Source organism: Elephas maximus, chromosome 7 (genome assembly GCF_024166365.1).
Source record: "Elephas maximus indicus isolate mEleMax1 chromosome 7, mEleMax1 primary haplotype, whole genome shotgun sequence".
Taxonomy (NCBI): Eukaryota; Metazoa; Chordata; class Mammalia; order Proboscidea; family Elephantidae; genus Elephas; species Elephas maximus.
The window spans coordinates 43634054-43656176 of record NC_064825.1 but is presented as its reverse complement, the minus strand read 5'-3'; the positions used below and the strand labels follow the sequence as shown (position 1 = coordinate 43656176).

The window sequence follows — 22123 nt, the reverse complement described above, 5'->3', positions numbered from 1 at the left end:
TACAAATCCTTATTGTATGTACTGATGATGCTGATCTATTAACGCACACCTTTGTGGACTTCTGCCTCCAGACCCTGATGGGAATTGCTATAGTTTGGGCCACTTTCAGAGGGGCACATATGATGTGGACTATAGCTAATAGCCTGGTCATTCAATCTACCCACTGAAAACCCTTGGACTGACATATAAAGAAAGCCCCTATGGAGATGAGACATCTGGACAAACGAGAGAAAAAAAAAAAAAAGCAAAATCAGTTCTGCTCCTGATAAGCTTTTTCAGTTGTGTGGATAGTCATCAGAAAAGCCCCTATGCTGAGAATGGAAAACAACCAATGAGCAGACAGGTCTTACCAGCTGACTGCAGAGGCTGAAGCACTGTCTGCTCCAGAGCAAAGACGTGCAACTGACCATCTCCTGCATTTATGAGAACATGGTCCATGCAGATTCACATACCATCCTAGACTGGGCCTACACACATGGACTGCCACTGTCATCAGAAAATGCCAGACAGCACAGGAAAGCTGACCTGCCTACAAGACCATGGCCAAGGGTAAAACCTGTGCAGACACAGGTTCCCAAGCCAACAGGCCACGGTGTTCTCGGCAGGTAAATCATATTGGGGCCTTTTATCCTATACAGAGGCTTCCATTGGATCTTGAATGTACTCTTCACATTCTTTATCACTTCGAGCCACAGGGGCAACTGTTCACTTCAATGGATAGGTTTAAATGGCTGAAGGGAGGGGACAGGACAACTCCAGCCTGGACCATGCATCTCAGGCAAGCGGTATGGGGTCTCAACGCAGCAGTTCCCTGCAAGGACATTTCTTATTTGTGCCTTATGTTTGATCAAACTGTCTATTCTATAAAATGTGTTTCTTTGGTATACAATTGTTCCTGACAAAAAATCTGGGTTCCACAAAGGCACTGACCAGAGAGGATGTGAGGAGACCAAGGCTGCAGCTCCTGGAGCCGAGGGGTGGGAGCCTCCCTCGCCCTTCAGCTAGGGGCGGGAAGCCCTTCACCAGGTGACAGGGGACCGGAAGCCACACAGTGCAATGAGCACACACTGGAGCTCCACTAACAACACGTTTTGGCTTTGATGGACACTGGAGCAGAAAGCACTCCTATTTACAATAACCTGAAGAGGTTTAAAGGGCCACTAACAGCTACTGACGGATATAGGGGCAGGGCCATCAGGGTGTGTCAAATCAAACTAGTGCTGCAGATTGGAAGGCTATCCTTGAAGGCCTACTAGGTATACAAAGCCCCATACCTACACCTGAATAGATTCTGAGCACAGATGTCGGGGCTAGAGCTGCACACCTCAGGGGGTGAGTTCCACCTGTGAGTGACAACAGTAAAAACTGTAGTATGAGGTAATGCTAAATGGTCCCTTCTGCGGTTGCAGCACAGGTCATGGCCCTTAAGCAGTACCGCCTCAGTACTGTGGGCACCAAGAACTCACTGAGACCATGCCCGAGCTGCACCGAGTGAGGATTCTGAGACCAGTCAAGAGCCCCTTCAAAGGTCCTGTCTGGCCAGTGCGCAAGTTGGACGGCTCCTGGAGAATGATGGTAGACTATCGGGAATTGAATAAGGTGACTTCCCCTCTGTTTGCCACTGTGCCCAACATCACACAGATGATGGGACAAATAGGGGAGGCACTGGGCACTTAACACTTTTTGCTCGACTTGACTAATGCTTTCTTTAGCATCCCTCTACACCCAGGCAGCCAGGACTAATTTGCCTTCAGTTGGGAGGCGAAAGAGTGGACTTTCACCGTGCTCCCACGAGGGTACCTGCACAGCCCCACCATATGCCAAGGCATGGCTGCCGCTGATCTCAAGCAGTGGACTCCCCCTGCTGAGATGGCCGTATATTGCTGATGTCATGCTGACCTCTGATTCGTTTGCTTCTTTGCAGACTGCAGCTAGTGAGGTAGTCACGTACCTCTAGTTGTGGGGATGGGCAGTGAATGAGGGAAAAACACAAGGGCCTGGTTCGTCAGACAAGTACTTGGGTGTTATCTGATCGGGTAAGATGTGAGTGATGCCTGAAGCAGTGATGGATAAGGTCCAAGCCTACCCCGGCCCAAAATCTGTAAAGCAAATACAGACTTTAGGAGTGTTAATGCAGGGTCAGCTGTGCAAACTGGAGATGGCCTGTTATTCCAAGGGGTGTGAGTGGGGCCTGTGGCAATGGCAAAGCAACAAGTGAGTGCCACTGGGATTTTGGTCCCAGTTGTGGTGAGAGGCATGTTGGAGAAACAGTCATGCACAGTGTATAATGCCCTACTGCAAGTGGAAGCAAGTCCTTCTAAAGAGCCAAGGGTCAAGTTCCCCTTTGCTGGGCACATCGGAACAGGACTAATACCTCTCACCCCCTCAGGGATAGGTTGGACCCCCAACAACAGTGTGCTAGAACCCTGCTAGTTGTTGCCGATAGTTGGTTAGGGAAGCAAAGGCAAAGCCTATGGGCAGGGGCATACCTGTTGCCCAAGGGGTGGCTTTGCACATGTGGCTCGCTTGGGTGGCCATACTTGCCCTATGACTAGGTGGGACACTGCACCTGGGGGTCCGCTTATATTTACACCTCCTTCCCCAGTGTTCCCAGCAATTGCCAAACTGTAACAGCCCAGCACAGATACCAGCACACATCATGGTGGTTTTACCCCTTGGCCCTGTTCTTGCCCCAGGCAACCACTACAGATGTAGAGTGGCAGGCAGATGCCCTAGCCAGACACACCACAGCTGCACTTAATGACACCAGGTGGGCTATTACCCTTCCGAATAGGAAGACTCAACAAATACAGAAGATTGTCCTTCAGAATAGGATGGCCCTTGACCTTCTGACTTCTGCCCAGGGTGGCACCTGTGCCATGGTAAAAACTGAATGTTGCATATATATCTCTGGTGCCTCTAAAAATGTGTCTTCGGCTTTGCAGGACTTGCAGCAACACATCACTGCTAATGAACATGGTGACACTGACCCCGTCTCCAGGCAGCTGCAATCCCTCCTGTCTGCCTGGCAGACAAGCTTCTGGGTGACATTAGAACTTCTATTGCTATATCTTTTCCTGTGTTGTGGGTTATACTGTGTATGTGGTCTACTTTTGCAATGTTCCTCTGCATACCAAGTTCGAGGGCTATCGTGGAAGAGCAGGTGGTAAGACTGTAAGAATATTAGACGGGTATGCAGTGGTGGAGCGTAGGGTAATGCTATTCAGTTATATGGATCCCCTCCTAATGGAGTCAGTTTTGCTCTTCCCCAAAGCATGCTGGGAATGAATTCAGGATGGACTCAGGCTAAGGTACAAGGCCAGGCGTGGCATGACTGGGCCGGCGGCCAAGGCAGAGGAATGCCTTAGCAACAAGAAAAACATCTGGGTCTGGACATGAAGTCCCTGGGAATGCTGACTGCCCAAGGATATGGGAGAAAAATCGTGAGCCTTGGTCCCAGCTGGAACGGTATATAAGCTTGTGTCACCTGCTAGGTGGTTGTGGAGCACTAAACTGGTCCAGCCACCGCCCAGGGCCATGGTCGCAAAAGTAAGCTTCTCAAAAAACTGTATATCATGATCACTGGTTCCAGACACTCTCTTCGGTCTCTTAGAGATGCTGCCGACCTTGAGTCCAGGTGCTGCTGGGTTGTTACACAACATATTCAAATAGATAAATTTGTATACCTAAGATGAGGCATTTTATTTACTGGTGGGCCCCGACCTACATTTTTCCACTGGAATTTATCTACAGAAAGTTTAGTTTTTGGAAATTTTTTGAGATGAACATAATGTATTTGTCTCATAGACTTTTACAATTCATAATATTAAATATACAAATCTTCAATAAGTACTTTAAAAAGTCAAATATATTCTTACTTTATATTATGGCTGATTTTAGAAAGGAGAGAGGAATAGACAAAATAAGAGAAAAAAGGGGGAAAGTGAACCAGAAGAATTAAAAGAGGTAACTAAAGTTAAGCGTAAAAAAAGACAGAGGACAAGGAAAACGACAGCGAAGAGAGCAGAGAGCCAGACAGACACAACAGGCAGAGAGAGAAGAGACAGTCAGATGACAGCTCTGAAAGGGTGGGTGAATCTGCTTAGACCTCCTCTATCCCTTCATACTGCCCCCCACCCCATCTTTACTCGACAGCCCAAACCAAAAGCACTCTAAGTCTCCTGCTTTGCCAAGTTGGCTCTTCCATTGCCTTATCATGCCATGACTTTCATCTCTTACCCAATATGCTTTCTCTACCTGTAGTCTCCTAACCAGTGCTTAACTTGACAGTAGACTTGGCATTGCTATTTCAGTGCTCTAAGCCACTTCCTCTCAAACATTTTAAAAGATAAACAACTACATCTGCACCTGCTGAACTGAGAAGGAGAAGGACACCTTGTGATAGAAACGAAGAAGCATGTTTATAGAACATTGGGATCTTCTCTGGGAATGGTTTTTAAAAGGAGTAAGTGAGAAACTTGATCATTTTAAGAGATAAAAAGAGGGATGGTTATACTTTAAGAAAATATGCCAAAGGCTAAATGAAATTTAATCAAGGGAAAAACCCAGACACTGAGATGAAAGTTCTCTAATGCCACTCTATTCAGTGTCTTTTCTTACTGTGTGCTGAGGGCCGTCTTCATTATCCCTCATGTAGAAAGGCTTGAGCACTAATGGATAATTAATGACAAAGACCGGTATGTTGCCACAGTGCTTCACCAAGTACTTTTCATGTTCAGTGTGTAGATCAGTGCCCCACTGTAATGAGAGAAAAGAAATTACCAAAGGAGAAGACAGAGCTGAAATATACAATAAAGCACCTGAAATAACCCGCATCTGTTCCAAGGGCTTCCTCTCCCTGAGGTTCAATGATGTGTGCAGCTGTCTGCCGAGGTTACACAGCTGACTAAACTCAGGACAGATATGTGTTAACAAGAACATCCGAGGGCCTGGAAAGATAAAAGCTGAAACCAGTAGATAAACACTATGCTTTCTGTCCCCATCTCGGGGAGCAGCATTTAGCAGATGAATAGCATCTGCAGAAAAACAAAGTCCTTTCCACAGTGCACAGAAAGTGGCTTCAGAATCACAGTTTTTATTAATATTGCCTAGAGCTTCTTCCACAGTTATTGTTCCTAAGACTCCGGAAATTAAATGATGGAAGATAATATTCCTAATATGGAGCCTATCTTTGGATAGATGGCTTCTCTTGAAAATTTTTTTAATAAAAGAGACCAATTCATTACATGCTCTTGGGTGAATATTTAATAACACTGTTCATCTTTATTTGACAAATAGTTACACCAAGATTAATTGATTACAAATATAACAAGCACAGGATGCTACTAGAACTTATAAGAGGACCTGAGTCTTAACTGGGGGTGGGGCTGGTATAAGAAATAGTTTGAAGATGAAGCTGCTACACTCAATATTATTCCTATTACTACCACTTGTCTGGCGATATCTTAATTATAGCAAAAAAGAATTCAAATAGGAATCAGGAGATTTGGGGTCTGGTTCTGCCTCTAACATTGTGTACATGCCCACTGATGTCATGTGGCCTCTGTGGACCTATATCCTCGCCAATAACATAAAGTAGTTTATTTTATTTTTCTTATGGACAATTTTTTTTAAATTGTACTTTAGATGAAGATTTATAGAATAAACTAGCGTCTCATTTAAAAGTACACATATTGTTCTATGACATTGGTTAACAACCCCATGACATGTCAACACCCTCCCTTCTCGACCTTGGGTTCCCTACTGCCAGCTTTCCTGTCCCCTTCTGCCTTCTAGTCCTTGCTGCTGGGCTGGTGTGCCTCTTTAGTCTTGTTTTGTTTTATGGGCCAGTCTAATCTTTGGATGAAGGGTGAACCTCCGGAGTGACTTTCATTACTGAGCTAAAAGCGTGTCTGGGGGCCATACTCTCGGGGTTTCTCCAGTCTCTGTCATACCAGTAAGTTTTTTCTTTTTTCGTGAATTAGAATTTTGTTCCACATTTTTCTCGAGCTCTGTCTGGGATTCTATTGTGATCCCTGTCAGAGCAGTCAGTGGTGCTGGGCACCATTTAGTTGTGTTGGACTCAGTCTGATGGAGGCCGTGGTAGTTGTGGTCCATTAGTCCTTTGAACTAATCTGTCCCTTATGTCTTTAGTTTTCTTCATTCTCCCTTGCTTCTGACAGGGTGAGACCAGTGGAGTATCTTAGGTGGCTGCTCACAGGCTTTTAAGACCCCAGATGCTGCTCACCAAAGCAGGATGTAGAACATTTTCTTTATAAACTATGTTATGCCAATTGACCTAGGTGTTCCCCAAAACATTGGTCCCCACAGACCTCATCCCAGTAATTTGGTCCCTCAGGGAGTTTGGATATGTCTCCATTACCTTGTAAACGAGTTCTTTAAAAAAAAAAAAAAAAAATCAGTGTTTTCTAAAGTGGCTCACAAATTAAAAGGCTCTATTTTTTTTTATGAAGTTCAGATGAAAATGAAACCTGTTTAATATACCTCTTAAATTACTTGACCGTAATCTCTTTTTTTCTGTCATTTTTTTTTTTTAATATCACTTAGAACATACATTGGGAAACACTAAACTAGTTGATTTCTAGACTAATAATATTATGATTACCATTCTTTCTGAAGATTTTCATTTTACTAAAGTTGTCAAACTTTTTTCGCAACACTTTATAATTACTGCTATTACAAATGACACATTTTTAAAATTATGCTTTATATTTATTTTTCATTCTAAATCTTTCACCAAGAGAGCAAACATCAAACAAAGCTCATCTACAGATGAACAAATACTACACATTGATAAAAACAGAAATATGGTTACTTTGAAATGATAAGGACAAGAGGGAAACATATTTTCATTTACATAAAAAAATACCCACCTCTGGGGTGAAGGTGAAGTTCTGGGATGCCTGCTTTAAGATTTCCACAGCTTCAGTATAAGACATGCTGGAGGAAGACAGGGTAAAAGCAAGGAAAGGTCAATACATTTGTGGCTGTTTTTTTTAACTAGTGCATCTTAAAACTAGAAAAGGCCTATTCCAATACAGTCTTCAAGGTCATAAATGAGTACTGAGTAATCAAGAATTAAGGCTGATCTAACCCCCTGGAAGTCTGATCTGTGTGAAGAGAAGCAGTCATTCAATATATAGATATCTAGTAGAGTTTTATAGGCAAAAGCAACAGCAAGTACAAAGGCCTGAGGTAAGGAACAGCTGGACTTGCTCAATGTGGCTGCAGCACATTGGCAAAGGGGAAAAAGGTCATGAAATTAGATAGAAAAGGTTGTCAGAGGCCAGATAACATGGAGTCTTTCAGGTAACGGTAAGGGCTTTGGAATATATTTTAGGCGTTATAAGGACGTCTAGGAAAAATACCACTGATTCTCTTAGTAAGAAACCCTCATGCCTAAAACAAGCCAAACCAAGGATTTAACTGTCTGAATAGGTAATATATCTGCACAGATTTTAAAAAAAAAAAAAAAATCAAGCTGTATAAAAGAGTATTCTCCCTTCCATCCCTGTCACTTAGCCACTCAGTTCCTCTCCTCACAATCACTTTTATTAGTTGCTTGTATATCCTTCCACATGATTTAATGTATCTATGAGTTGGAACTAACTTGACAGCAATGGGTTTTCGTATGAGCAAATACTAATGCATAATTTTCCATTTTTTGCAGATGGCAGCCATACCACACATATGTAGATATTCTTCTGCCTCTTTATCTCTTCAACAACGTATCTTGCAGATTTTCCCATATCAGTATATAAAGAGCTGCAGTATTTTTTTTTTATTAACTTTTATTGAGCTTCAAGTGAACGTTTACAAATCAAGTCAGTCTGTCACATATAAGTTTATATACATCTTACTCCTTACTCCCACTTGCTCTCCCCCTAATGAGTCAGCCCTTCCAGCCTCTCCTTTCATGAAAACTTTGGCAGCCTCCAACTCTCTCTATCCTCCCATCCCCCCTCCAGACAGGAGATGCCAACACAGTCTCAAGTGTCCACCTGATATTATTAGCTCACTCTTCATCAGCATCTCTCTCCCACCCACTGTCAGTCCCTTTCATGTCTGATGAATTGTCTTCGGGGATGGTTCCCGTCCTGTGCCAACAGAAGGTTTGGGGACCATGACCACCCGGATTCCTCTAGTCACATCCAGACCATTAAGTATGGTCTTTTTATGAGAATTTGGGGTCTGCATCCCACTTATCTCCTGCTCCCTCAGGGGTTCTCTATTGTGCTCCCTGTCAGGGCAGTCATCGATTGTGGCCGGGCACCATCTAGTTCTTCTGGTCTCAGGATAATGTAGGTCTCTGGTTCATGTGGCCCTCTCTGTCTCTTGGGCTCTTAGTTGTCGTGTGACCTTGGTGTTCTTCATTCTCCTTTGCTCCAGGTGGGTTGAGACCGGTTGATGCATCTTAGATGGCCGCTTGTGAGCTTTTAAGACCCCAGACGCCACATTTCAAAGTGGGATGCAGAATGTTTTCATAATAGAAATATTTTGCCAATTGACTTAGAAGTCCCCTGAAACCATGGTTCCCAGACCCCCGCCCTTGCTCCGCTGACCTGTGAAGTATTCAGTTTATCCCGGAAGCTTCTTTGCTTTTGGTCCAGTCCAGTCCAGTTGAGCTGGCCTTCCATGTATTGAATGTTGTCCTTCCTTTCACCTAAAGCAGTTCTTTTCAGCTAATTAATCAGTAAAAAAAACCCTCTCCCTCTCTCCCTCCCTGCCCCCCTCGTAACCACAAAAGTATGTGTTCTTCTCAGTTTATACCATTTCTCAAGATCTTATAATTGTGGTCTTATACAATATTTGTCCTTTTGCCTCTGACTGATTTCGCTCAGCATAATGCCTTCCAGGTTCCTCCATGTTATGAAATGTTTGACAGATTCATCACTGTTCTTTATCGATGCGTAGTATTCCATTGTGTGAATATACCACAATTTATTTACCCATTCATCCATAGATGGACACCTTGGTTGCTTCCAGCTTTTTGCTATTGTAAACAGAGCTGCAATAAACATGGGTGTGCATATATCTGTTTGTGTGAAGGCTCTTGTTTCTCTAGGGTATATTCCGAGGAGTGGGATTTCTGGGTTGTATGGTAGTTCTATTTCTAACTGTTTAAGATAACGCCAGATAGATTTCCAAAGTGGTTGGACCATTTTACATTCCCACCAGCAGTGTATAAGAGTTCCAATCTCTCCGCAGCCTCTCCAACATTTATTATTTTGTGTTTTTTGAATTAATGCCAGCCTTGTTGGAGTGAGATGGAATCTTATCGTAGTTTTAATCTGCATTTCTCTAACGGCTAATGATCGAGAGCATTTTCTCATGTATCTGTTCGCTGCCTGAATATCTTCTTTAGTGAAGTGCGTGTTCATATCCTTTGCCCACTTCTTGATTGGGTTGTTTGTCTTTTTGTGGTTGAGTTTTGACAGAATCATGTAGATTTTAGAGATCAGGCGCTGGTCGGAGATGTCATAGCTGAAAATTCTTTCCCAGTCTGTAGGTGGTCTTTTTACTCTTTTGGTGAAGTCTTTAGATGAGCACAGGTGTTTGATTTTTAGGAGCTCCCAGTTATTGGGTTTCTCTTTGTCATTTTTGGTAATGTTTTGTACTCCGTTTAGTATTTTTTAAACTATTACATAACATTCAGTTTTGTAGGTGTATCTTGCAGAGTTTAACCAGTCTTCTAGTGATGGATATTTTGTTTCCAATCTTTTGCTATTACAAATCATAACTATGCATACCTAATTTATGCTATTACAAGAAATTCTTATTTGCACATGGAAATAGCAGAACCACTGGATCAAAGGGAATATACATTTATGTTTTTTAAAATAATTTTTATTGTGCTTTAAGTGAAAGTTTACAAATCAAGTCAGTCTCTCACACAAAACCCATATACGCCTTGCTACACACTCCCAATTACTCTCCCCCTAACGAGACAGCCCGCTCTCTCCCTCCACTCTCTCTTTTCGTGTCCATTTTGCCAGCTTCTAAGCCCCTCCACCCTCTCATCTCCCCTCCAGGCAGGAGATGACAACATAGTCTCAAGCGTCCATCAGATCCAAGAAGCTCACTCCTCACCAGCATCCCTCTCCAACCCATTGTCCAGTCCAATCCATGTCTGAAGAGTTGGTTTCGGGAATGGTTCCTGTCCTGGGCCAACAGAAGGTCTGGGGGCCATGACCACTGGGGTCCTTCTAGTCTCAGTCAGACCATTAAGTTTGGTCTTATGAGAATTTGGGGTCTGCATCCCACTGCTCTCCTGCTCCCTCAGGGGTTCTCTGTTGTGTTCCCTGTCAGGGCAGTCATCGGTTGTAGCCGGGCACCATCTAGTTCTTTTGGTCTCAGGATGATGTAGTCTCCAGTTCATGTGGCCCTTTCTGTCTCTTGGGCTCGTAATCACCTTGTGTCCTTGGTGTTCTTCATTCTCCTTTGATCCACGTGAGTTGAGACCAACTGATGCATTTTAGATGGCTGCTTGCTAGCGTTTAAGACCCCAGATGCCACTCTTAAAAGTGCGATACAAAATGTTTTCTTAATAGATTTTATTATGCCAATTGACTTAGATGTCACCTGAAACCATGGTCCCCAGACCCCTGGCCCTGCTACGCTGGCCTTCGAAGCATTCAGTTTATTCAGGAAACTTCTTTGCTTTTGGTTTAGTCCAGTTGTGCTGACCTTGCCTGTATTGTGTGCTGTCTTTCCCTTCACCTAAAGTAGTTCCTGCCTACTATCTAATTAGTGAATGCCCCTCTCCCACCCTCCCTCCCTCCCAAAATATTTGTCCTTTTGCAACTGACTCATTTCACTCAGCGTAATGCGTTCCAGGTTCCTCCATGTTATGAAATTTTTCATAGATTCCTCACTTCTTTATCGATGCGTAGTATTCCATTGTGTGAATATACCATAATTTATTTATCCATTCATCCGCTGATGGGCACCTTGGTTGCTTCTATCTTTGTGCTATTGTAATCAGTGCTGCCATGAACATGGGTGTGCATAGATATGTTCGTGTAAAGGCTCTTATTTCTCTAGGATATATTCCAAGGATTGCTGGATCATATGATAGTTCTATTTCTAGCTTCTTAAGGACACGCCAAATCGATTTCCAAAGTGGTTGTACCATTTGACATTCCCATCAGCGGTGTATAAGTGTTCCAATCTCTCCACAGCCTCTCCAACATTTATAATTTTGTGTTTTTTGTATTAATGCCAGCCTTGTTGGAGTGAGATGAAATCTCATTGTAGTTTTGATTTGCATTTCTCTAATGGCTAATGATCGTGAACATTTCCTTACGTGTGTTAGCTACCTGAATGTCTTCTTCAGTGAAGTGCTTATTCGTATCTTTTGCCCATTTTTTAATGGTGTTATTTGTCTTTTTGTAGTTGAGTTTTTGCAGTATCATGCAGATTTTAGAGATCAGGCACTGATCAGAAATGTTCACAGCTAAAAACTTTTTCCCAGTCTGTAGGTTGTCTTTTTACTCTTTTGGTGAAGTCTTTGGATGAGCATAGGTGTTTGATTTTTAGGAGCTCCCAGTTATCTAGTTTTTCTCCTGCATTCTTAATTATGTTTTGTATACTGTTTATGCCATGTATTAGGGCCCCTAACCTTGTCCCTATTTTTTCTTCCATGATTTTTATCGTTTTAGATTTCATATTTAGGTCTTTGATCCATTTTGAACTTGTTTTTGTGCATGGAGTGAGGTATGGGTCTTGTTTCATTTTTTTGCAGATGGATATTCAGTTATGCCAGCACCATTTGTTAAAAAGACTATCTTTTCCCCATTTAACTATTTTGGGGCCTCTGTCAAATATCAACTGCTCATATGTGGATGGATTTATGTCTGGATTCTCAATTCAGTTCCACTGGTCCATGTATCTGTTGTTGTACCAGTACCAGGCTGTTTTGACTACCGTGGCAGTATAATAGCTTCTCAAATCAGGTAAAGCAAGGCCTCCCACTTTGTTCTTCTTTTTCAGTAATGCCTTATTTATCCGGGGCCTCTTTCCCTTTCATATGAAATTGGTCATTTGTTTCTCCATCTCATTAAAGAATGTCCTTGGGATTTGGATCGGAATTGCGTTAAATGTATAGATTGCTTTTGGTAGAATAGACATTTTTATAATGTTCAGTCTTCCTATCCACGAGCAAGGTATGTTCTTCCACTTATGTAAGTCTCTTTTGGTTTCTTGTAGAAGTGTACTGTAGTTTTCTTTGTATAAGTCTTTTACATCTTTGGTAAGATATATTCCTAAGTATTTTATCTTCTTGTGGGCTACTGTAAATGGCATTGATTTGGTGATTTCCTCTTCAATGTTCTTTTTGTTGGTGTAGAGGAATCCAACTGATTTTTGTATGTTTATCTTGTATGCCGATACTCTGCTGAACTCTTCTATTAGTTTCAGTAGTTTTCTTGAGGATTCCTTAGGGTTTTCTGCGTATAAGATCGTGTCATCTGCAAATAGAGATATTTTTACTTCTTCCTTGCCAATCTGGATGCCCTTTATTTCTTTATCTAGCCTAACTGCTCTAGCTAGGACCTCCAACACAATGCTGAATAAGAGCAGTGATAAAGGGCATCCTTGTCTGATCTCAATGGGAATGCTTTCAGGCTCTCTCCATTTAGGGTGATGTTGGCTGTTGGCTTTGTATAAATACCCCTTATTATGTTGAGGAGTTTTCCTTCTATTCCTACTTTGCTGAGAGTTTTTTATCATGAATGGTGTTGAACTTTGTCAAATGCCTTTTCTGCATCAATTGATAAAATCATGTGATTCTTGTCTTCTGTTTTATTTATGTGGTGGATTACATTAATTGTTTTTCTAATGTTGAACCATCCCTGCATACCTGGTATGAATCCCACTCGGTCACGGTGAATTATTTTTTTGATATGTTTTTGAATTCTACTGGCTAGAATTTTGTTGGGGATTTTTGGATCTACGTTCATGAGGGATATATAAGTCTATAATTTTCTTTTCTTGTGGTGTCTTTACCTGGTTTTGGTATCAGGGATATGGTGGCTTCATAGAATGAGTTTGGCAGTATTCCGTCCTTTTCTATGCTCTGAAATACCTTTAGTAGTAGTGGTGTTAACTCTTCTCTGGAAGTTTGATAGAACTCTGCACTGAAGCTGTCTGGACCAGGGATTTTTTTTGTTGGGAGTTTTTAAATTACCTTTTCAATCTCTTCTTTTGTTATGGGTCTATTTAGTTGTTCTACCTCTGTTTGTGTTAGTTTAGGAAGGTAGTGTGTTTCTAGGAATTCATCCATTTCTTCCAGGTTTTCAAATTTGTTTGGGTATAGTTTTTCATAGTAATCTGATATGATTCTTTTAATTTCCGTTGGGTCTGTTGTAATATCGCCCATCTCATTTCTGATTTGGGTTATTTCCTTTCTCTCCCGTTTTTCTTTTGTCAGTTTGGCCAGTGGTTTATCAATCTTGTTGATTTTTTCAAATAACCAGCTTTTGGTCTTGTTAATTCTTTCAATTGTTTTTCTGTTTTCTATTTCATTTAGTTCAGCTCTAATTTTTATTATTTGTTTTCTTCTGGTGCCTGTGGGTTTCTTTTGTTGCTCTCTTTCTATTTGTTCAAGTTGTAGGGATAATTCTTTGATTTTGGCCCTTTCTTCTTTTTGGATGTGTACATTTATTGATATAAATTGGCCTCTAAGCACTGCTTTTGCTGTGTCCCAAAGGTTCTGATAGGTAGTGTTTTCATTCTCATTGGACTCTCTGAATTTCTTTATTCCATCCTTAATGACTTCTATAATCCAGTCTTTTTTTGAGCAGGGTACGGTTCAGTTTCCAAGTGTTTGACTTCTTTTCCCTGCTTTTCCTGTTACTGAGTTCCACTTTTACGGCCTTACAGTCACAGAAGATCCTTTGCAATATTTCAATGTTTCGGAGTCTGCTAAGGCTTGCTTTATGACCTAGTATGTGGTCTATTCTAAACAATGTTCCATGTGCACTAGAAAAGAAAGAAGTTGCGTGGAGTGTTCTGTATATGTCTACAAGGTCAAGTTGGTTGATTGTGGCATTTAGATCTTCTGTGTCTTTATTGAGCTTCTTTCTGGATGTCCTGTCCTTCACCGAAAGTGGTATGTTGAAGTCTCCTACTATTATTGTGGAGCTGTCTATCTCACTTTTCAACGTTGATAGAGTTTATGTATCTTGCAGCGCTGTCATTGGGTGCATACTTATTTAATATGGTTATATCTTCTTGGTGTATTATCCCTTTAATCATTACATAGTGTCCTTCCTTATCCTTTTTGATGGATTTAACTTTAAAGTCTATTTTGTCAGAAATTAATATTGCCACTCCTGCTCTTTTTGATTGTTGTTTGCTTGATATATATATTTTTTCCATCCTTTGAGTTTTAGTTTGTTTGTCTCTTTAAAGTCTAAGGTGTGTCTCTTGTAGGCAGCATATAGACAGGTCTTGTTTTTCAATCCATTCTGCCACTCTCTGTCTCTTTATTGGTGCATTTAGTCCATTGACATTCAGGGTAATTAAGGATAGGTATGAATTTAGTGCTATCATTTTGATGTCTATTTTTGTGTGTTGCTGGCAGTTTCTTTTTCCCACTTAATTTTATGTGCTGAGTAGATTTTCTTTATATATTGTCCTTTCCTCATATTTGTTGTTGTTGATTTTGTTTCTGCTAAGTCTGTATTTTTCCCTTGTATTTTATTTTTATGAGTAGGATAGTTTGTCTCCTTTGTGGTTACCTTATTATTTACCCCTATTTTTCTAAATTTATAACTAACTTTTATTTCTTTGTATCGCCGTATCTTCCTCTCCATATAGAAGATGTATGATTACATTTCTTAGTCCCTCTTTATTATTTTAATGTTGTCTTCTTTTATACAATAACATTGCTGTTACCCTGTTTTGAGCTTTTTTTTTTTTTTAATAATCTTGTTTTGTTTTTTTTTTTATTTCCCCGTCTGGGTGGACTTTTGGATGCTCTGCCCAGTGTTCTAGTCTTGGGTTGATACCCAATATTATTGATTTTCTAACCAAAGAACTCCCTTTAGTATTTCTCGTAGTTTTGGTTTGGTTTTTACAAATTCCCTCAACTTGTGTTTATCTGGAAATGTCTTAATTTCACCTTCAAATTTAAGACACAGTTTTGCTGGATATATGATTCTTGGCAGGCAATTTTTTTCCTTCAATTTTTTAAATATGTCATCCCATTGGCTTCTTGCCTACATGGTTTCTGCCCAGTAGTCTGAGCTTATTCTTATTGGCTCTCCTTTGTAGGTGGCTTTTCGTTTATCCCTTGCTGCTCTTATAATTCTCTCTTTATGTTTGGTTTTGGGAAGTTTGATTATAATATGTCTTGGTGACTTTCTTTTCAGATCTACCTTATGTGGAGTTCGATGAGCATCTTGGATAGATATCTTTCACAACATCAGGGAGGTTTTCTGCCAACAAATCTTCAACTATTCTCTCTGTATTTTCTGTTATCCCTCCCTGTTCTGGTACTCCAATCACTCGTAGGTTATTTCTCTTGATAGAGTCCCACATGATTCTTAAGGTTTCTTCATTTTTTAAAAATCTTTTATCTGATTTTTCTTCAAATATATTAGTGCCAAGTGATTTATCTTTGAGTTCAAAAATTCTAGCTTCTACTTGCTCAATTCTGCTCCTCTGACTTTGTATTGAGTTGTCTAATTCTGTAATTTTATTATTAATCTCCTGAATTTCTGACTGCTGTCTGTGTATGGATTTTTCCAGCTTATTAAACTTTTCATTATGTTCCTGAATAATCTTTCCAATTTCTTTAATTGCTTTATCTGTGTGTTCCTTGGCTTGTTCTGTGTATCGCCTCATTTCCTTCCTGATGTCTTGAAGGGTTCTGTACATTAAACTTTTGTATTCTGCATCTAGTAATTCCAGGAATGCACTTTCATCTAGAAGATCCCTGGATTCTTTGTTTTGAGAGCCTGTTGAGGTGATCATGGTCTGTTTCTTTATGTGACTTGATATTGACTGTTGTCTCCAAGCCATCTGTAAGTTATTGTATTAGTTTATGCTTGCTTACTGTGTAGTAGCTGCTTGCTTTGTTTTGTTTTGTCATACCCCTATGGGTTGCTTGAGTGAGCTAGCTTGGTTATTTTCACCTTTGGAGCTCTGATGTCCTGTCCCCAGCTGGCCAGAGCTGTTATATCAGTCTAGAATATCAGTATATCAGTCTAGGAGTCCATTCAGTTTTCCTGTATGAATTCAGCTCAGGTTTCCAGGTAGATGATCATCAAGCATGTGGTACAGGCTCTGACCTACAGTCTTAGACGAGCAGAGGTGATTGGATTATATACCGGTATCTGATTAAAGCAGGGGGTCACGCTCTGAACAAGGCAGGGGACTAAGAACTGACCCATGAGTGTCTCTGAGGAAAATGCATCCCTGTTCCCTAGAGCGTGCTGGTGGGTGGGTTCTGCAGACGCACCACGGACACCCAAAACTTTTGGTTTTAAGGACTGGGAGGTACCAGTTATCTTTGGACCTGTCGCGGGTGGCTGGGTGACCTGAGTGGAGCTACCAGTCCTTAGGTCCCTGATGTGGGTAGGTGAGGGCCTTGTTTAATAGGCAAAGCAATGTCAAACGTCAAACACCCACCTCTCCACCGCACAGCTGAAATGGTTGGAGTTTGCCAACAAGGGCCTAGTCTCCCCAAATAGGCCCACACAGGTCCATGCAGAAGGGAAAGGTGCTCAAGGTCCATGGATGGTTTATGCATGGACAGGAGTCACTTCTGTCCTGAGCTCCTCTGGTTAGTAAGGAGCTAGGAAATTATCTTTTCCCCCTAATTGCTAATTTTCTCCTTCCCCAAGGCCAGAAGGATGGCTCTAGGAGCTCAGCAGGACCTATCTCAGGCCCAGGGATTCAGCCACTTAAGCCGGCTTGGGGTGGGGTGGCACGGTAAAATATATGCAAGTACTTAGCTTTTGACAAGAGCGCCGTTCTCCTTAGGTTCTGGAGATGTGAGTAGGCTGTGTGGCTGGCTGGCTCTCCCTGAGGAAACTGCAGCTGAGCGCTAGTACCAGCTACCGCTCTGGGAATGGTGCCTGAGGACTCCCTGCGATTCAGGTCTGGTAACTTCTCTCCACTTCTGAATGGTCTCTTCCTCCCCCTGCCCCTCAGTTCATTGTCTAAGCTTGCCTTTGATGCTCAGGGCTCCCAGCTTGTCACAAATATACTCGTTTCACTTGTTTTTTGTTGTCTTTGTTGTAAAGAGGCCTTGCGGAAGCATCTGTCTATTCCGCCATCTTGGCTTCCCATTTGTGTAGATTTTGAAATTGCCCCCATTATAGAGGTATACCAATTTATGCCTACTACCACTAGTCTGTCAGTTTGCGTACTGTGGGGACTGGCACCTTGCTGTGATGCTGGAAGCTATGCCATTGGTATTTCAAACATCAGCAAGGTCACCTATAGTGGAAAGGTTTCAGCTCAGCTTCTAGACTTAGACAGACTAGGAAGAAGGATCTGGTGATCTACTTCTAAAAAAAAAAAAAATTGCCTGCTGAAAACCTTATGAATAGCAGAACATTGTCTGATGTAGCCAGAAGATGAAACCCTCAGGTTGGAAGGCACTCAAATATGACTGGGCAAGAGCTGCCCCCGCAAAGTAGAGTTGACCTTAATGACGCGGATGGAATTAAGCTTTCGGGACCTTCATTTGCTGATGTCGCATAACTAAAAATGAGACGGAACGGTTGAAACCATTCATTGATAATCAGAACGTGGAACGTAAGTATGAATCTAGGAAAATCAGAAGTCATCAAAAATGAAATGAATGCATAAAAGATCGATATCCTAGGCATTAGTGAGCTGAAATGGACTGGTATTGGCCATTCTGAATCCGACAATCATATGGTCTACTATGCTGGGAATGAAAAATTGAAGAGGAAGAGAGTCACATTCCTTGTCAAAAAGAACATTTCAAGATCTATCCTGAAGCAAACATTGTCAGTGGCAGGATAATATTCATACGCCTATAAGGAAGAGCAGTTAATATGACTATCACATGAGAGCGCCTGACAAAATTTTGCAAGACCGATGACTTATTCATTGCAAATACCTTTGTCAACAATGCAAAGGGAGGCTATACATGTGGACCTCGCTGGATGAAATATAAAGGAATCAAATTGACTATATCTGCGAAAAGAGACGATGGAGAAGTTCAATATCACCAGTAAGAACAAGGCCAGGAGCTAACTGAGGAACATACCATCAATTACTCATATGCAAGTTCAAGTTGAGGCTGAAAAAAATTAAAACAAGTCCCCAAGAGCCAAAGTACAACCCTACCTGAATTTAGAGACTATCTCAAGAATAGATTTTACAGAGTGCACAGTAATGACAGTCCACCAAAAAACCCACTGCCGTCGAGTCGACTCTGACTCATAGCGACCCGACCAGAAGAACTGTGGAATGACATCAAGGACATCATACATGAAGAAAGCAAAAGGTCATTAAAAAGACAGGAATGAAGGAAAAGACCAAAATGGATGTCTGAAGAGACTGTGAAACTTGCTCTTGAACGTAGAGTAGCTAACGTGAATGGAAGAAACAATCACAAAAAAAGACCCTAACAGAAGACTTCAAAGGGCAGCTCGAGACGACAAAGTATTACAGTGAAATGTGCAAAGACCTGGAGTTAGGAAACCAAAAGGGAAGAATATGCTCAGCATCTCTCAAGCTGAAAGAACTGAAGAAAAAATCCAAGCCTTGAGTTGAGATACTGGAGGATTCTATGGGCAAAATACTGACCAACGGAGAAAGCATCAAAAGAATACGGAAGGAATATACAGAGTCACTGTATCAATAATAATTGGTCAATGTTCAACCATTTCAGGAAGTAGCATATGATCAAGAACCGATGATCAAAGAAGTTCAAGCTGCACTGAGGGCACTGACGAAAACCAAGGTTCCAGGAATTGACAGAATACCAATTGTGATGTTTCAACAAATGGATGCAATGCTGGAAGAGCTCACTCAACTATGTCAAGAAATTTGGAAGACAGCTACTTGGCCAACCAATTAGAAGAGATCCATCCATGTGCCCACTCCAAAGAAAATGCAGAAATTATTGAACAATAATATTAACATCACACACAAGTAAAATTTTGCGAAGATAATTCAAAGGTGGTTGTGGCAGTACATTGACAGGTAACTGCCAGAAACTCAAGCCGATTCAGTACGTGGAATGAGGGAATCATTGCTGATGTCCGATGGATGTTGGCTGAAAGCAGAAAATACCAGAAAGACGTTTACCTATGTTTCATTGACTATGCAAAAGCATCCAACTGTGTGGATCATAACAAACTATGGATAACATTGTGAAGCATGGGAATTCCAGAACCCTGAATTGTGTTCATGCGGATCCAGTACATAGTTCAAGAGGCAGTCCTTCGAACAGAACAAGGGGATACTAAGTGGTTTAAAATCAGAAAAGGTGTGTGTCAGGGTTGTATCCTTTCACCATACTTATTTAACCTGTATGCTGAGCAACTCATCTGATAAGCTGGACTATATGAAGAACAATGTGTCATCACAATTGGAGGAAGACTCATTAATAACCTGCCATACAGAGATGACATAACCTTGCTTTCAGAAACCAAAGAGGACTTGAAACACCTCCAGATGAAGATCAAAGACTACAGCCTTCAGTATGGATTATGCCTCAAAATAAAGACAACAAAAATCCTCACAACTGGACCAATAAGCAATATCACGCTGAACAGGGAAAAGGTTGAAGTTGTCAGGGATTTCATTTTACTTGGATCCACAATCAATGCCCATGGAAGCAGCAGTCAAGAAATCAAACGATATATTGTACTGGACAAAACTGCTACAAAAAAAAAAAAAGATCGCTTTAAAGTGTTTGAAAGCAAAGATGTCACTCTGAGGACTAAGGTGCATCTGACTCAAATCATGGTATTTTCAATCGCCTCATACGCATGCGAAAGCTGGACAATGAATAAGGAAGACTGAAGAATTGATGCCTTTGAATTACGGCACAGGCGAAGAATATTGAATATACCATGGACTGCTAGAAGACTGAACAAATCTGTCTTGGAAGAAATATAGCCAGAATTCTCCTTAGAAGCAAGGATGGCAAGACTTCATCTTATGTACTTTGGACATGTTATCAGGAGGGACCCTACCGTGGAGAAGGATATTTGCTTTGTAGAGTATAGCGTCAGCAGAAGAGAGGGAAACTCTCAATAAGATGGATTGACACAGTGGCTGCAACAATGGGCTCAAATACAGCAACAATTGTAAAGATGGCGCAAAACCAGGCAGTGTTTAGTTTTGTTGTACATAGGGTTGCTATGAGTTGGAACTGACTTGACGGCACCCAACAGCAGCAGTACACGAAAGTGGCAGTTTCCTTTTTAACAGCATTTTAAATGATAAAAAGAATCTACAAACTTTCTGAAGGACCTTAAGCTAAAAAAATAACTTACACAGCACATTCTCTGAAGCAAAAATGACGTTCATACCTACAGTAACTAATCTGTAAGAATTGTGTCTTATATTACAAAGTCCCCAAAGCTACGTTTTGAGTAATAGTTTTTTTTTCCCCCCTAAGGTGAAAACTCTACTCAAATTAAAATCTATCATTAAATAAATCATAAATAATTTATAAGGTAATAGTGGTGGTGGTAGTGGTGATGTTGGTAGTAATAGTAATAATGTAAAAATTAGCATTTTATAGAAGGAAAACTGAAGCTTAGAGAGGATAACTTACTGAAGATCACTCATGTAAGTAGTAAACCCTGATCTGCTGACTCCAGAGTCTAAGCTTTTAACTGCCAAGAATGATACCTAAACCATCTAGAGTTTCGTATGTTCAATCACAACAAAAGATAATGGCATCTGGTTCTCCCTCAGACTCTACTACTTACTAGCTACGGAATCACTTCACCTCAGTGAATGCATCTTATCAATGTTTGTTACGTACTATACTAACATATAAAAATTAAATATTTGTACTTGTAAAATAAGGAGATTGGACTTTATTATGTAAAGTTCTTTTCTGCTTAGATATTCTATTGTTCCATTCTACAAATTACTTGATATGATCTATCCATTACACTTAGAAATATAAGAGCAGCTAAAATGCATTTTATACCATTGGTATGTTACTGTTTCACTACTAAGGAAAAATGGCTTTCGTTACTAAATATCTCGTTATTCTAGGTCTTCTGTCCCACTTCCCTCTCTACTCCCTCCTTGCCCCTCCCACAGCTCTTAATTTGGGGCAGAACTTTCAAGTTAAAATTATAATTCTGACACTAGGTATCTTAATGACCTTTCGACAACTCTCTCTACTAATTTTTCTTCATATATATATAGAGAATAATGTCTGTTCTCCTTCCCAGAAACTGCTTCCAAAGTGCTTTGAGGAAAGGAGGAAAAGACTTATTGTGATACACAGTCAGCGCCCAGGTTATGGACAAGAGCTGTTCCTAAGTCTGTCTTTAAGTCAAATTTGTGGATAAGTCAGAACAGGTCCATAGCGACACTTAGTCACATGTTTGTCTTAGTATGCAGTATAAATTTTATCTTTCTATACATACGAAACACGTAAGAAACACTTCCAAATTATGCAAAGGTTTCATGAGCGTCACAAAGTAATGAGTGCATTCATTACTATGAACAATTGTATTCAACTCAAATTTTTAAGATAATAAATGTTATGGTACTCCATTCATAAATACTAAGTCAGGTGTTCGTAACTTGGGGGCTGGCCTTACAGGTAATTCCCCAGCTTACAATGGGGTTCCATTCCAACAACCACATCATAAGTCGGTTCTGACGTTAAATTGGATACCTCATTTTTTTTTTTCAGCTGCCTTTTATTATCAGTATCTTTATAAATCTGATCTTTATTTGTTTTTGGGAGTTGGCATGAGAATGATAATGTCAGCAAATTACATGCTGCAACATTGTATGTAGTGCATATTAGTAATGATAAGATCCATCAAAAAAAGGAAAAAAAAAAAAAAAGGATGGTCCGAAGTGCGGTTTGTAGTTACTTGAATATGCCCTAACTAAGCCGGGACTACCTGTA

The 22123-nt window shown here is 40.8% G+C and overlaps 1 protein-coding gene across 5 annotated transcripts in view; it reads right to left on the bottom strand.

Annotated features, from left to right (window-relative positions):
• The window catches only part of NARS2 (asparaginyl-tRNA synthetase 2, mitochondrial), a 193195-nt gene that overhangs the window by 37630 nt on the left and 133442 nt on the right, over positions 1 to 22123 (bottom strand). For all 5 annotated transcript variants that reach the window (XM_049889693.1, XM_049889692.1, XM_049889691.1 and 2 more), the window contains 2 exons: positions 6894 to 6960; positions 4621 to 4758 (listed from right to left, as the gene is read on the bottom strand). In XM_049889693.1, coding sequence (XP_049745650.1) covers positions 4621 to 4758; positions 6894 to 6960 — 205 coding nt within the window. The remainder of the gene's footprint in view (positions 1 to 4620; positions 4759 to 6893; positions 6961 to 22123) is intronic.